The following is a 16642-nucleotide window of genomic DNA, read 5'->3' as shown; positions in this document are numbered from 1 at the left end:
CTGAAGCCATGAGACTTTAACACTTAAGCCCAGGAATGTTTAATGCCCTCCTTACTGTTTGCCTTAACCACTGCCAATGTTGCAGCAAAAAAATCAAAGACCATCACCAGTGCTAGGAAGAGAAACCAGCTTTTGAATGACCTAGACCAACATGACAGTAGGATGTTTATTTCTGTGCTTTCAGTTAGCCTCCTTTCTCTGGGGACCTGTTGGCCTAGCAGAAAAAGGTCCATGTTACAGGAAAGGTCCAAGCCTGACTTACTCTGAAAGTTTCTGAAAGAACAGTATATAACTCTCCATTAGGGCAAATGGATGAACAGCTTTTTGTTAACTGGTAAATCAACTAAGAACCTCTATAGCTGCAGGAAGTAATTGAGGGTAACTGGGAGTGGAATTTGGTGGGAATAGCTATCTATCTTAGAACACAGGAATTTATAAAGCTTGGGGTTGGCTTTGGGGCTTTTCAGCCATCTGAAATGAAAATTCTCACCAAGCACTGCAATTCTTGAAAGCATCTGGCAGGATTATAACCTTCACATAAAGCTATTTTGAAGTGAAAAACCTTCAGTGGAAGCCCGTAAGTCAATGGAGACCTTTGTAATAGGTTCTCTTTTGAGCTAAAAAGCAAGGTACATATAGCATAAAGGCAAACGGAGTGGAAAGAATATGCTTTGCCCTCTTTTTTCTCACATGTATGGCACCTGGGGGGACAGGGGTGTGCTGGTTTTGACTGGGATAGAGTTAATTTTCTTCATAGTAGATAGTGCGGGATTGTGTTTTGGATTTGTGCTGAAAACCATGTTAATAATATTAATAATATAGGGATGTTTTGGTTACTGCTGAATAGGGGTTACACAGAGCCAAGGCTTTTTCTGCTTCTCACCCCACCCCACCAGCAGGTGGGCTGGGGATGCACAAGGAGTTGGGAGGGGACACAGCCAGGACCTAAAGGGACATTCCATACCATATGATGCCATTCCCAGTATCTACAGCTGGGGAAAGAAGAAGGAATGGAGGGACATTTGGAGTGATGGCATTTGTCTTCCCAAGCAACAAACATTATGTGTGATGCAGCCCTGTTTTCCTGGGGACAGCTGAACACCCGCCTGCCCATGGGAGGCGCTGAGAGAATTCCTTGTTCTGCTGTGCTTGTGTATGTGGCTTTTGCTTTGCCTATTAAACCGTCTTTATCTCAACCCATGAGTTTTCTCACTTTTAGTCTCCTGACTCGCTCCCCCATCTCACCAGAAGGGGAATGAGCAAGTGGGTGTGTGAGGCTTAGCTGCTGTGTAAGGTTAAACCATGACACAAGCACACCTGCCTAAATCCTGCTACAGTAAACCCACCGGAACAGTGCTGGTGCAGGAGGGATTGTGCAGGAGGATATGTGCAGTTATTCAGCAGGGGAATCATAGTACAGAAGAAAGATCAGTCAGAAGCATCTTCTTACTGCACTTATACATTCTCTAAACTGCAGCTAGATAATCTGATAATTTGCTGTGATTCCTCATACAGTGTGAGAGACAATCTGCTGGACCACAGACCTACAAATTGACTTATGCTCACTGCACTGGAACAGTGTGGTGCTGTGTTGTCCCACACACAGACAGGGGTGACGCTGTGAAAGGGAATCATGTGCATAAATAACTGCTTTATTTCCTCCTTTGTTTCCAGTGTCATCACTGCAGCTGCTTTTCGGTGCAGCTAAAGACACGTAGCTGCCTGCATACAGCTGTGCCCATTTAGATTGTCTAACCACATGTAGTGGTATTTCCCAAAGCCAAATGTAATACTGGTTGCCATGAAAGAGTTCAACAAGAACCACTAACTAATCTGTGATAGGCCAGGACTGTGCACACAGGACCTGCTGTTCCTTACTCATTTCCATCTTCCTAACACTAACCTGCACATAATACTGAAGCACCAAATAATGCTGCAGCACCTCTCCTCTCCTCTACCCAGTCATTATTAAATGGTTCCAAATATAAAAATGCCATTTGTTATCTCATGCTAAGCAGATCCAAAGCTGACAATTAACAAGCAATGCATCATTTGAGAGTTAAAAACCCAAGGTACTAAGACTTTAAACAAACCTTGAGAAGTTCACACCAACGTTCTTCAGGATCACAGCAGCTGTGTAGGTGCAGCCTTCCTTTAGCACTCCAAATGTCACTTTGGATGGAATAAGATGGAAGCTACCAAGATGCTGTCTTGTTGCAATAGAAGATGTGTTGACCCTTCCCGCGACAGGATCTTCTATCTTTGCAAACAATTAAAATATTAGACAACGGAGAAAGCTCGTGGCCATCAAATCTGAACCTATCAGAGTTACTTAAATTACACTTGACCTCTATCCACTCATCCTGAAAAATTACAGAAAGACACCCTAATCTGAGAAGAAACTGAAGAGGCACTTTAAAGATCGTCCAGAATTCAACTGGTTTGAGTTTTCAGACACACTAAGCCATTAAGATCTCCGAGAAGGAATGGGGGAAGCTCTGCTCTTCTGGAACACAGATATTTCATGTGGGTGTCTGGTGCAGCACTATGCTTTTGACATATAAGTTTGTCCTAGCAGTTGAGAGGAAAAGTACTTTTACAATTGCCAGTAAACATATGTAAACTGCAACTGCCCTTGCTTCAGTAAACAGATTCAAAATATGTATTGTACTCATATAGAATGAGCATTTAATGCAAAAAGATGATGGAGAGGATATTAGTATCAATAAAAAGAAGTTATTTTTACCTTTTTATTTGGTATGGAGTTTGGTTTTCTACCCTGAAGTGATGCTGGTAATTTCACTTTTTCTTTCCTTGGCTGTCCTGCAGCATTCACCACCAGACTCTGAACTTTATGCTGAAAGGGTGTCTTTTGTGATACTGCAGCATTGTTTAGGTCTGGGAAGAAGATTTACAAAAACATAAAAAACAAAGCATCTTATTTGGCCTAATCCTGAAATTCTTATTCAGATAAGACTTTTGATTTCTATGGAAAGTATTTGATTAACACAAGAATGGAAGAATTGGTCTCATTTTTATTTAGGAGGTCAAGCAAGGCATTAAGATCCCCCCTAATAGTAGCAAGTAACAAGTAAAGTTGAGCTATTTGACCTAATCAGTTGGAAGCATCTCAGTGGAAAAGTGCAGTGAAGATAGAAACGCCAGTGAACACTAAAAATCAAAATCGAGAACATTGCTGTTCCAAAGGCTTGCCTGCACTGCTTAAGCTCAGTTGTGCAGAAGCACCCATACTGATCAAATCAAATCTGTATGTCCATATAACAATGAATTCCAGTCCAGGCCCCAAAGCAGTACAGCTCTGCCAGCACAGCCAAGTAGGACAGCCCTGGCTCCAAGCAGAATTTATTGTCATATGTCATATTTATTCATTCAAACACGTGCTTCTGATTCTGGGCTTAAGATGGTTTTTAGCTCCCTTGACATCTTTGAAATGTACTCCACTGTATAATGTAGTTAGACATAGGGATGGCCACTTAGATCTTAGCTCAAGCTTCTTTCACTTGACAGTTTAAGACACTTTTAGCTTATTGTAAAGTCTGATAACTTCTGAAGGGAAAACACAAGACAATTATGGTGGCTGTCTTCTCACCAGAGGTTAACCTCTAGATCAATATTTTGTAATGAAGATAATTGGGTTTTTTTTCTCAGTTTGGACTGCAGGCACTGTCTAGCTGGAATGCTCAATCTCCTCTGTCATTATGAGGATGCAGAATGGTTATTTGAGAACAGCCTCTTCTCTAGAGTCCCCTCTTATTTCCAGATTACAGAACTGCAAGTGGTAAGAGTGGGGCTTCCCCCCTACACAGCAAATGCCCCAGACCTTATAACAAAAAACTAAACATGCACATTATGGAAAAAATGACTAACATTTCTTGTTTTGCCTAAAGGTAAGCAAAAGTTATGTGATTTAACATTAAAACTTAGTGTAGTTTTAGCATCTCTCTCTCCAACTCCCAAGTTCCTTTTGTCACCTGCCCTGTGGCTCTGAAGTACAGATTAGTATGTCTGCCCTGAGGTATATGGATTCTGCACTAAAAACAAGGGAACCTTAGCAAGAGTGAGGGCAAAAACTCATGCAGAGTCTCACTACTAGGAAAAGGTACTCATATTGTGTAGAAGAGAAAAGAAGGGGAGAAGGGAAGCTGTAACAAGGATAGGTTTTGCAAGCAGGCACTACCAAAGCTCAGCTGGTGTGGCATTACGTGGCAGCCAAAGGTTGGGGCTAATTAAAGCATACTGGTAGCTCTCCAGTGGTGATCACCATGTATAAACATGGTGAAAGACAGTAGACATAGCAAGGAAAGCAAATCTGAATGGGGATGTTTAAATGGTTCTAGAGTCTTCAGCTAAAGGCTTTAATAAGCAGGAAAAATGGGCTTGTACAATTTTTTTTTAGTAGAGAAGTTCTTGGATTTGTCTGCAGTTCTACAATCCCCAATCACCTCCATGTTGTTACAGCAGCCTCCTAGGGTGAAGGAGGGAATCTCTGCCATTAGTTTTATACTTCTCTGCCTGCCTGCCAGTGTTGCATTCAGATGTATTTGTAATGCTGAACAAAGATAGGTGGATTTAAATTTCTATTGTAAATATTTTGTCATTCTTACATTCTGTAAGGCAGCTTTACCTGTTGTGCTGCTGGAACCTTCATTTTGTTTTGAACGTGCCTGCAGTTCAGGTGAAGGTGAGGAATCATTCATGGTACTGAGACATTCAGATGCTAGGGGGAAATTAATGGAATACTGTGACACGTATTTGTCACGATCATCATTTTCATAAACACAGTAACAAAATCACAGTCTTTGGCATTTTAATGTAGACACCCTTTGAAAGCTGCCTACACAACCATTAAAGGCTAGGTAAATTCTGAATGTGACATTTTGCTCCACTGGGCAATAGGGATCAAAAATGTCTCACGTCATAAGTCATTTCCTGTTCTCAGGCTAACTGAGCAATAAGCCATAAAAGCCTAATGGGCAATCCAACACAGGTCTTCTGGTGACTGCAATATGGTGATTGCAAAATGAGGACATACAGGAATCAGCGACAGTATGATAAAGCCCCAAGGAAAACTGCTTTCCTGCTGTTACTGTGCTGTGTGTGCCTTTTAATTTTGCTATATGATTTCAGTAACTTGTGGTGCTGCTTTTCAGATGTAACTGAATTATTCTGCTCAATGCTGTAAAGCTCAAACCTAAGATGATGTTTCACCCTTTCACTGCTTTCCCCCTATATCCTACAAACTAACCTTAGCCTGCTTGCTTCCTATTCCATATTGCTTTTGCCCTCACCCCCAAGCTACTTTTCTCACCACTGGACTACAGAATTTCATCTCCCACTTTATTCTCACAGTCATATTAGTCTTTTTCTAAACTTGTCCACCTTAGTTCTTGCTCATCCACCCCAAATACTGTTTATTTAGGTTTCTCTTGAGCATTTTGCATCCATCCATCCTTAATTTGTAGCACAATTCTTCACCTTCAACCCAAAGCCTCTTGTGCTTCTACATTTAGATGTAGAATGTACAGATGCCTACAAAGGCTCCTTTAACACACTAAATATACAAATCTCTCAGACCACTTCTATATTAGTGGATTAAACAGGAACATTCCCAGATACCAGGATATGATAACTGACACTGTTAAACTGTTAGAATGCTGTCATGATTTTGACTGTGCCACCTAACAGTCTGCCTAAAAACATGCTTTGGTACACAAAGTTTGGCCTGGGAAAAAAAGCCATCTTGTATTGGAAGACTGAATTTATACAGCCCACTCCATCTTGGTGGACCAGGGAATGCTGCTGGGCATGTTTCACATACCAGAATAAGTATAACCATTATACTCAAGTAGTTTGTTTGTCAAAATGACTGTGAATACACGGGGACAGATAATGTAACCTTAAATTTGACTGCAATATTAAATGAGGCAACTGAATTAAGTAATGAAGAAGATCCTAAACTATTACAGATAGAAGAGCTCAAGTTACCTCTACTTGGTTTCCTGAACAGCTCTAGAGGGAAATTCCCACTTTCTTTTTTTTGAACTGGAGGAAGTTCCATACACAGTGCTTCCACGTCAGGAAACTAGAGAGAAGTAAGAAAGAGGCCTTAGGTCACCCAACTAAACTCTTAGAACAAAACAGCAGACACTCTCCATTCCGCCATCTCCTCTTCCTCCCCACCTCCCTCCCTCCCCCCCCCCCCCCCCAAAAAAAAAAGGGATGGAAAGGAAAAAAAAAGAATCAAAGTGGTAACTATAAAAAAATAAGCATAAGTATCCCTCAGATTCTAAAGAACGTTTTTGAGTATGCTTTATGTGCTTGCAGCATTTAATAGGCCAGTTCCAAAGGAAGGTTAGTCTTAATTCCCTCTTTAGTTGGCAGAGAGAAGTTTTTGAGGGGTAAGTGAAAAGACCCAAGTTCCAGCTTCTGCTCTGAATGCGACTCTCCAGACTTTGTACTCAATAAACATGTGTCATTTCCAAGATGGATCCTTTGACAAGGGCACATAATTCCCAGTATTAATTCTGCCATGACTGGCTTCTGTAATGGTTTCTTGAGATAAATAGAGGATGAGGTGTAAACCCACAACTTTCTTTGTGGGAGTATGACAGAAATTACACAGCCTAACAAACTCATCCAGTTTTCAGCTATCTTACCTTCTTCAGGCAAAACCCCTTGCCGAATTCTGATTCAAAATATGGAGGAATTATTTTGTTCCTTATTGCCATTAAGGACTTCTTTTCTTCATCAAGTTCTTTCCTAAGTCAGTTTTAACATTGACAAGGAAAAGAAAGAAAAAACATTGTAACTTGAGTTCACTCTGTTTTTCAGTATTCTGTTTAAAACATTGAGGAAAGGCAACTGGCATTTCTTTACCCCCCCTGGTTAATCACGTTAAGCAATATTGTTGTAATTGGGAGTTTTCTCAGTGATGAAGAGCAGGCTGGCCTGGCACACACAGACAGATATGGAGGATCTGGTATATGGAGAGGCTAATTGAAATGCATATGGAGAGTGGGTTGGCTGCTACAAAGAGCTCCTTCTCAAAACATGCTCATTCTCTAAATCTTGTGGATCATGTCTGAGACTGCCAATAGTGTCTTTCCAACCTTGCAACAATCATTTAAATCTGAGAACTGGTACTTCAGGTGCACTCCTAAAATTTATAACACACATAAAAAACTAATTTCCTTATTTTATCACATAAAAAGTTTGATGGCTCTGTGAATATACAAAAATCTGTTTAAACTTCTGAAGGTAAGATTCACTAAAGACCAGTTTTTCTTTCAGCTTGACTTAGTCCAGTTTGACACTGCTATAATTTCACTGGCTTGCAGGGTCTGTGATAGATGAGCCTTTGTTCAGTAAACCATATGTACCTTGAAACAAGTTGTAACGTTCTGATTTTGTAAGAATGATTGTGTAACGAATATTGTTAGTTGCTAACGAAACATGGAATTGAGTTATAGGTAACTTAGAAGTGGAAACCATAGAAATTAAGTAGCCAATGTATGAGCTTGCTGTTAAAGATGACCAAATATGGGAGAGGGGCCAACTAAGGGACAAGTGAACGTTTGCTGATTCTTCCGATAATAGTTGAAATAGTACGAGGTTTGGATGAATGATCATAAACGGAATGCTTTAGAAGCTTTTCTGCTTGCAGGAGGAGGGAATGATTCTTTTTATGCTTGTACGAGTTAAAACAAAGGTAAAATATTTTGAAGTTAATATTAAGCTTATTTTGTACTATGCTTTGCTTATGAAATGGAACGAGCGATCAGAGGAAGAGAAAGAAGACGAGGCGGATTTGGAAAACAGCCTATAAAATAGTTTGTGACCACACTAGTGTGAAAGGAAACCATGTGCGAAATACATCTTACACCAGGGTCATCGATAAAGAAGAATGAAAAAGTCTGTTTAATGATTGTACAAGAAGACGAAGAAAAACGAATATGAACTTTGCTTGGCTAATCACAAAAATGAATATGAACTTTGCTTGGCTAATCACAAAAATGAATGAATAACTGGAAAATAGATTGCTTTGTTTATTAAAGAGTATAAATACTTGTATCCTACCTCTCTACAGCGCGGAGTGGTGAGACTTAGGTCTCCTCCCGCCCAGCGCTGTTTCTTTCTCTCTGAATAAACTGCTGCTAATCACACTCCCCGCGTGTCTCGTTTGTCGATAACAGGGTCTAGTATCAATTATGAAAATATTACTCCTACTCATACTGAGAGTTTTGATCCTGGCTTTACAGATGGAATTGCACATTTGGGTGATGGCTATTTGTATATATATATAATGAGCATGCACACAAACACACACCCAATCTACTGTAAAATTCTATATTAAACTAGAGATCTGAAATTATAAATTTATCTCATGCAAGTCAGTTAGAAAGTAACTAGGCTGTAGTATGGAAGAGAACTTAGTTTTCAATTGCTATTAAACATTTCACCAAATTATGAAAGAAAAAGCAAGTTATTGATCATAATATTAGTTCACCACCATTTCAAGTTATTTTGTTTAATCTAAGAAATAGTGAATGACCGAAATAGCTGTCAATATATTTATTTTAATTTCACTGTGAATGAGTATATGTAACTGATAACTTTCTCCATGGTTATACATCAGGTTTTCTATTTCAACATAAATTAAATGTGTATTTTTAATTCTTTAAATTTAAACAGTCATGCTTGGATTATACTGAGGAATTTGACATTCTATCAGATTCACAAAGTCCTTTTTCCTCTAGAACTGAAAATAATGTGCCAGGAAGGCAATGAGGGGAAGTTGCTGTAGGTAGTTAGGGTCTGGCGTTCGGAAGATGTCGTGCTGTACGGAAATCTAGGACCTTCTAGGACACTGCTAGAACCCTTCTAGGACCTTCTCAGGAATTTCTTAGGTAGCCAATAGTGTTAAGCCTATGATGTGAGCAGGTGGAAGTGATGTCATGAATGTAAGCTATATAAGGCTGTTGCAACGACCATTAAACGCCATTTTGCTGTCCACCACATTGGTGTCTGCATGCTGATGGCCCGAGTGGCCAGAGTGTGGCTGCCGTGCCATTACTGAACCAGGTCGCCACGCCGTGAACGGCGACAATTGGTGCCGAAACCCGGGAACCACCTGGAATTCGGGGAACTCGCCTGGACTTCGGGGAACGGCGGCCGGTGCGGCTGGACCAGCCCGGCGGAGGGGACGCCCTCGGACCCGTGAGGAGGATGGAAGCCCTTACGAAGGTCGTATCAGAATTACATAAGCAATGGGGTATTGATTGTAAAGCTAAAGATTTTACCCTCGTTATTACGAGGTTTTTACAAGCTGGGGTTATTGAGCAGCCAGTGGATATTCTCCACCCTGCAGTGTGGGATAAATGTACCAAGGCCCTGGCCGAGGAGGCTATGTCTTCTGGCAAAGGGAAATACCTTTTATCGTGGGGAAAAGTTGTACAGGCTTTGCAAAAAGCCTTTCAGGAACAGGATACCTGGAAAGCTGCAAGGAAATGTTTGCTGGCTACCCCGAAATTGGGAGTCGGGGCTGCCACACAAACTTCACAGCTCCCAGATTTTAATGGGACTACAGACCTTAAAGGTTCATCTGAGGGTGACATACCTCTTCAACCCCTGAACCTCGATCCGCTTTCTGAGAAACAAGAGCAGGAAAGATCTTTGCGGGATGGGCTAGCTGAGGGAGCAGGAGGTGCTGCCGAGATTTTAGAATCTCAGGAAATACGGTCACCGCCACGTGTGCCTAAAGATGGCGCCGGCAGCAAAGAAGGGCGGAGCGAAGGCACCTCTCGCGAGAACAGGCAGGAAATACCGCGGCTACCTAGCTCACGTGGACAGGAAAGGGAAAACAACTTGAGCGACAGGCGGAGAATCAATCGGGACCCGCCTAGAAGGCGGGGCGGGTCGAGGGGGAGGAAACAAGAACGGACCAATCACAGACGTTATGGGCGGGGCCGGAGCCCAACAAAAAGGAGTAAGAACCCGGAAGTGGCTTGGCAGTCGAGTTCCGGCTCTGAGTCAGACACGAGTCAGGGCGAGCAGCTCACAACCGATTCCAGCTCGGAGGAGGAGGAATTGGGAATCAATCAAATTAAAAACCTGACTTTCTCCACCAAAAGTAAAAAGGAGCCGCGAGAGGTAACACTTGGTCTCACGGATTGGAAGGAAATTCAGAATACATGTGGCGACTGGGTCCCGCAAATTTGTAGAATGATTTTTGGTGGATCAGGGCTGATCGTTTTTAAACAAGAATGGAGAGATAACTGTACAAGGTTACTGGCACAAGTAACTGGCAATAATCATCCTCTAGACGGTTCTAGCTTGCAGCGATTAATGGGTTCAGATCCAACCATGATTACACCCCAAGCACAAGCTGAGAGACTAAGAGATGCTGAGATTATGGCAACTACTCGTGCAGCCAGGGAGGCTATTCACGCAGTTGCTAAAACACTTGCCAAACCATCGCCATGGGCTACTATAAAGCAAAGCGAAAGTGAAAGCTTCACACAATTTGTGGATCGCCTCCAGGCAGCGGTCGACTCGTCGTCACTGCCTCCGGAAGCAAAAGGCCCGGTCGTGACAGAATGCTTACGTCAGCAGTGCAATTCGGCAACCAGAGAAATACTGCACTCATTGCCAGCAGGGGCAAGCCTTGCAGACATGATTAAGCATGTTGCAAGGGAAGAACAGCTAGTTCTACTCCAGACAGCTGTTCGCACCGCAGTAGCTGACACGGTGGCGGGTCTCAAAGGTGGTCTGACTGGCCACGAAGCAGCGTATTGCCCCCAGTGTAAGAACTCAGCAGCAGCAATTCCCCCGCATCAATGCCGGTCCAGGGGACCGTGTTGGGCCTGTGGGAAAAAGGGGCATTTTGCCAGGGATTGCAGGTGTAAACCCCAGGGAAACGGGAGGGGGAGAGGGCGCCCGGGCCGCACACAGCCTTCTCCCACCTGGAATGCAAGGCGGCCCAATTACGTCAACCCCAGATGGGGTGGGGCACCCCCGAACTTGCTGCCCCCTCAAGGTATGACCAATTATACGGCCCAACTGACACTTCAAGCAAATCTGACTTTGCCCCCGACAATTCAAGTAAATATAACGTTCCCTCAGGGACAGCAAAAACCCACGGACGGGACCCCAGGGTGGCCCTAGCCATGAGGTGTGATGGTCCACCAGTGGTGTGGGGGGTCTGCTCCCTTTACTATTCTTTAGATGACACTACCATCAGTGTCCCATTTTTGATTGATACCGGAGCAGACGTTACAGTCATCCCTGAAACAAATTGGCCCCCGCACTGGAGACTGGAAGATGCCCCCATGGTGGGTGGAGTTGGAGGAGTGTCCCGAGCCCGGAAGAGTGCTCAATTAATAGTAATCACACTCCATACTGAAGGAGGGCCAGAGAAACCCATCGCCCTCTTTCCATATGTCATATCAGGAGTCCCACCCTTGCTGGGAAGGGACGCTTTGGCCCTATTGAATGCTAAGGTGACAAATTTACCGTGAGGGCCACTGCTGCATACCCGCTTCCACCAATTAAACTGACCTGGAAGTCATCTGACCCGGTGTGGGTTGAGCAGTGGCCCCTGTCAAAGCCTCGAATGGATGCTCTTCTTGAGCTACTTGACCGTGAATTACAGCGAGGTCATATAGAGCCTTCCACCAGTCCATGGAACACTCCAGTTTTTGTAATACCTAAACGAACCAGCCAAGGGTTTCGCCTACTGCATGACCTACGTGAAGTAAATAAAAGAATTCAGCCTATGGGCCCTGTTCAAACACTGCTGCCTATGAACTCTATGATACCAAAAGGGCAACCTTGTGCTGTTCTTGACATTAAAGACTGTTTTTTCTCTATACCTTTGCATGAGGAGGACAAGGAGCGGTTTGCTTTTTCTGTTGTGTTTCCAAACAGCCAACGCCCTAACCTGCGCTTCCAGTGGAAGGTGCTGCCTCAGGGAATGATCAACTCACCTACCATCTGCCAAATCACAGTGGATCGAGCGCTGGCACCAGTACGACGCAGCGACCCAACCGCGACTATCATTCAGTATATGGATGACATCTTGATAGCTGCACCAACAGGGAGTCAAGTGGACCAGCTGGTAACAACGGTCTCTGAGACCCTAAAACTGAACGGGGTCGAAATCGCGAGCGCAAAAATTAAGAAAGGCCCATGTGTGAGTTTCTTGGGGGTGGGGATAACAAGCTCTTATGTAACCCCGCCTCTAATAAAAATCCGTCGGGACATTAAAACGCTCCATGACATGCAACAGTTAGTGGGATCTCTGCAATGGCTTCGCAATATCGTCCTGATCCCTCCAGAAATCATGAATCCCTTGTATGATCTCTTGAAAGGGAAACACCCTTGGGAGCAGAAAAGTCTGACAGTAGAAGCAAGTAACTCTCTCGACTTTATCGAGCAACAGATACCATCAAGTATGCTCAACAGATGGAACCCAGAGGTACCACTTGACCTGTATGTACATTTCACAGAGGGAGGGGGTGTAGGAGCATTAGCTCAAGGCCCCCCTGAAAAAGCCGAACCGATACAGTGGGTAGTCCTGGGGAAGCCATCGCGTGCATTCGCTCCAGGAGTTGAGTGCCTTGGTAACCTTATCATGAAAGGCAGAAAACTCGCCCTAAGACACTTGGGCATTGAACCAGCCAAGATATACCTACCCTTCCGCAAACAGCTCTCAACACAATCAGTGGCAATGTCAGAGTGTCTAGCTATAGCCCTGGTTGGATTCAGTGGGGAAATTGGGTACTCTGCAAAGCCCCCTTGGACTCAAATGCTGAAAATTGTTGACATTGACCTTCCACAAAAAGTCTTGGACCGACTCCAACAGGGACCAACGGTTTTTACAGATGCATCCTCAGCAACCTCAACAGCAGCTGCGGTATGGCAAGTAGAAGAAAAATGGCACTGCATTAAAATGACTGACTATGCACTTTCAGTACAGCAGCTAGAAGCAATGGCCATCGTACTGGCATGCGGACTGTTTCCAACAGAGCACCTTAATATAGTGACTGACTCAATGTTTGCAGCCAAGCTTTGCTTAGCCATGTCAGGACCTGGTGTGTCAACATCTGCAATAGCTTTAATGCTAGAAGAAGCACTTTTTTCCCGAGAGGGCACCATATCAGTCATCCACATCAACAGCCACAGCCCGATAAAAGGGTTTTTCCAAACAGGCAATGACAAAGCAGACACCGCTGCAAAAGGACTATGGACGTTAAGAGACGCTTGCCAGCTACACGAATCTCTCCATATTGGAGCTAAAGCACTAGCAAGGAGATGCGGGATCTCAGTTGCGGACGCGAAACACATAGTAGCCACGTGCCCTTACTGCCAGAAATCACCACTGTGGTGCAGTGGAGTCAATCCCAGAGGCCTTAAAGCCTCTGAGGTGTGGCAGACAGATTTTACGCTCTGCCAGCTGCTGAAACCTCGAGTGTGGCTAGCGGTAACTGTGGACACATACAGTGGAGTAATCGTAGCTACACAACACTCTAAGGTCGACTCCAAAGCGACCATCCAGCATTGGCTGACAGCCATGGCATGGCTCGCCATTCCTAGTCAAATTAAGACAGACAATGGCTCAAATTTTGTCTCTAAATCAGTTCAGGCATTCGCTCACAAATGGGGTATCACCCTAACATACGGAATTCTGTATAACAGCACAGGTCAAGCCATAGTCGAGCGAGCAAATCAAACACTAAAGTCTAAGTTAGAAGTGTTAGCAAAAGCAGAAGGATTTACAAATACCATTCCTCCAGGAGATCAAGCACGCCTGTTGGCAACTGCTCTATTAGCACTAAACCAATTCCCCAGAGGAGAGGAAGTGAGTAGCCCCCCTCAAAAACATTGGGCCACGCGAGCGTTAGAAGAAGGCCCACTGGTTGTAATCAGGAATGAACTAGGGGAATGGGAACAAGGGTGGAAGTTGGTCCTTACAGGACGAGGCTATGCTGCTGTGAAAAAAGATGGTAGAGTTAAATGGTGTCCACTTAAATCCATTAAGCCAGACCTCCGGAATAAAACTAATGAAAACTGTGAGTTTTTATCCACAGGATCAGATCATCGGATGCCCTTGTGACCCGTGCACCCTGGTGACAAAGGAGGACAACAAGTCGGCAAACATCCTGCTCGCACTTGGAGGTTCCACCGAGACAACTATCTAGTTGTCCTTAGTATGAACTAATAACTACTATCTTTACTATCTTGCACTATCTAGTTGTACTTAGTATGAACTACTATCCAAATTACCTCTATCCTTTACCTAGTGTGCCTTATACTGTCAGTATTACAAGCTATCAGTGTTATAAGCTATCATTACTATAAGCTATTAGTGTTGTAAGCCACTTTGCACTTTCAGTAGATCAAGTAAGCATAAAGTGGGGGGGAGATGTAGGTAGTTAGGGTCTGGCGTTCGGAAGATGTCGCGCTGTACGGAAATCTAGGACCTTCTAGGACACTGCTAGAACCCTTCTAGGACCTTCTCAGGAATTTCTTAGGTAGCCAATAGTGTTAAGCCTATGATGTGAGCAGGTGGAAGTGATGTCATGAATGTAAGCTATATAAGGCTGTTGCAACGACCATTAAACGCCATTTTGCTGTCCACCACATTGGTGTCTGCATGCTGATGGCCCGAGTGGCCAGAGTGTGGCTGCCGTGCCGTTACTGAACCAGGTCGCCACGCCGTGAACGGCGACAAGTTGCTGTGTACGTAAGAGAGCAGCTGGAAAGCATGAACCTCTGCCTGGGGATGGGTGCTGAGCCCCCCCAAGAACTTATAGGTTGGGATTAGTGGGCAGACCAGAAAAAATTATGACCTTTTTGTGGGTGTCTGCTATAAACCAGCTGATCAGGAAGAAGAGGTTAGATGTGGCTTTCTTCAGGCTGGAAAAACCCTCATGTTCTCAATACCTGGTCCTCATGGGACTTAAGCCACCCTGCCCACCACTGGAAAGTAGCTCTGCAGAGAAGGATCTAGGAGTCCTAGTGGACATCAGATTGAACATGAACCAACAGTGCACCCTTGTGTCAAGGAAGACCAGCAGAATCCTGGGCTGCATGCATGTTGTCTGCATGTACAAGGTGGCAGGGAGGTGAACCTTCCCCTATACTCAGCACTAGTGAAGCCACATGTGGAGTAGTGTTTGGTTCTGGGTTCTCTGATGCATTGAAAGACACAGAATTAAAGAAGAGAGTCCAGAGAAGGGACACAAAGATGATCAAGGGCTTGGAGAATCTTACACACGAGCAGAGGCTAAGAGAGCTGGGACTGTTTTGCCTTGAGAAGCTTCAGAGTACCACCATATTTAGACATGGGTCTGGGCTTCTATTTGAAAAATCAGCTGGGATTTGTGGAATACCTGAATCTTAACCTAAAACATCAACATTTGAAAATAATTATATAAATTATATTCCACGCTAGTGGAAATAGAATTTCAGAAATCTGTTCAGAAGACAGAACACAGAACTTCTGACTTCAGTGTTTTGAATAGCAACACCTGGAGAAAAAAAAAAAAAGTGAGACACAGTTAAACTATTCAGCATTTCTGTTGCAGAAAAGATACCATTATTTTCTAGCAAACTATTGCACCATTACCCACGTCCTGTTGAAATCAGAAATAGTCTTCCCAAAAGCAGGCTTAAGTTGGCCCATAAAATAAGTTTCTATCCTACTAATACCTGTGTTGTTCTTGTCTGCTCTGCCATCTGGACACTGCTGTTAGTCCTTCTGGGCTGAATGACCAGGAAAAAAAAAAAGATAAAATGACAAAACTAGCATAATTTTCTATAATCACAAAAGTATTTACAAGATAACCTTGGAAATAAATATATATATACACACACACACACTTTTTATGAGAGTATGTTAGCATCTCAGGTGACTCCTGCACCTACATAGTTTGCACAAATTGTTCACTCATATCTGCATTTTTATTAGATTATTCAAAGAAAACTTCTAACAAACTTGTAAGTATCTTTCAGATAAGGAGAGGTATAGAGGGACATAGGAAAAGGTAGTAAAACATGATATATGTATCTAGAGATCTAGGTCCCAGTCCATAATGACAGTCAGTAAAGTACATTGCCTTGCCTGTGTATTTGGTTCTATCCTTTCTGTTATTTACAATTGCATCAAATCTCACTGGTTTGTCCTACCTGAACCTCTGCTGTTGGTCCTCTCTTTGGGTAGTGACTGCCTTCTCTGTGTGACTGTGGTGATGAGAAGCCATTGCCTGTTCATACAGCTCAGTTATGTGAGCTGTAAGGTCAAGAGTATTATTGAACATGCATGTTCTGTTAAGCACTAAGTGTAATGAACAACAAAGAATGATATATTTTTAATGCATTTTTCTGACACTTGATGAAAATCTAGATTCTTTATTAGTGTGAGGGAAGACAGAACTTAATTCCAAAATGAACTTAAAAACATTAACATATAGGAAATTAATTCAATTCAAGGTGGAAAGATCTAGAAGCAGATAAAGCTTATACCCCTACCCCTTATTTCCCAAATTGTCTTTATGTATTTTCAAGATACAAATACCTGTGAATAGTGAAAGTTGATGATATTCAGCTAATTTCTGACTGG

The 16642-nt window shown here is 43.2% G+C and overlaps 1 protein-coding gene across 1 annotated transcript in view; it reads right to left on the bottom strand.

The window, feature by feature from the left end:
* The window catches only part of SPAG17 (sperm associated antigen 17), a gene marked incomplete at its 5' end in the record, with an annotated part of 113297 nt that overhangs the window by 4783 nt on the left and 91872 nt on the right, over positions 1 to 16642 (bottom strand). Inside the window, 9 exons of the mRNA XM_084273881.1 lie at positions 2094 to 2260; positions 2747 to 2898; positions 4646 to 4738; positions 6007 to 6103; positions 6678 to 6780; positions 9638 to 9667; positions 11578 to 11726; positions 13520 to 13610; positions 16210 to 16312. Coding sequence (XP_084130007.1) covers positions 2094 to 2260; positions 2747 to 2898; positions 4646 to 4738; positions 6007 to 6103; positions 6678 to 6780; positions 9638 to 9667; positions 11578 to 11726; positions 13520 to 13610; positions 16210 to 16312 — 985 coding nt within the window. The remainder of the gene's footprint in view (positions 1 to 2093; positions 2261 to 2746; positions 2899 to 4645; positions 4739 to 6006; positions 6104 to 6677; positions 6781 to 9637; positions 9668 to 11577; positions 11727 to 13519; positions 13611 to 16209; positions 16313 to 16642) is intronic.

This window comes from Gallinula chloropus, assembly GCF_964237585.1.
Source record: "Gallinula chloropus genome assembly, chromosome: 1".
NCBI lineage: Eukaryota > Metazoa > Chordata > Aves > Gruiformes > Rallidae > Gallinula > Gallinula chloropus.
The sequence above is the reverse complement of the archived record's forward strand: the minus strand, read 5'-3'. Positions and strand labels throughout refer to the sequence as shown.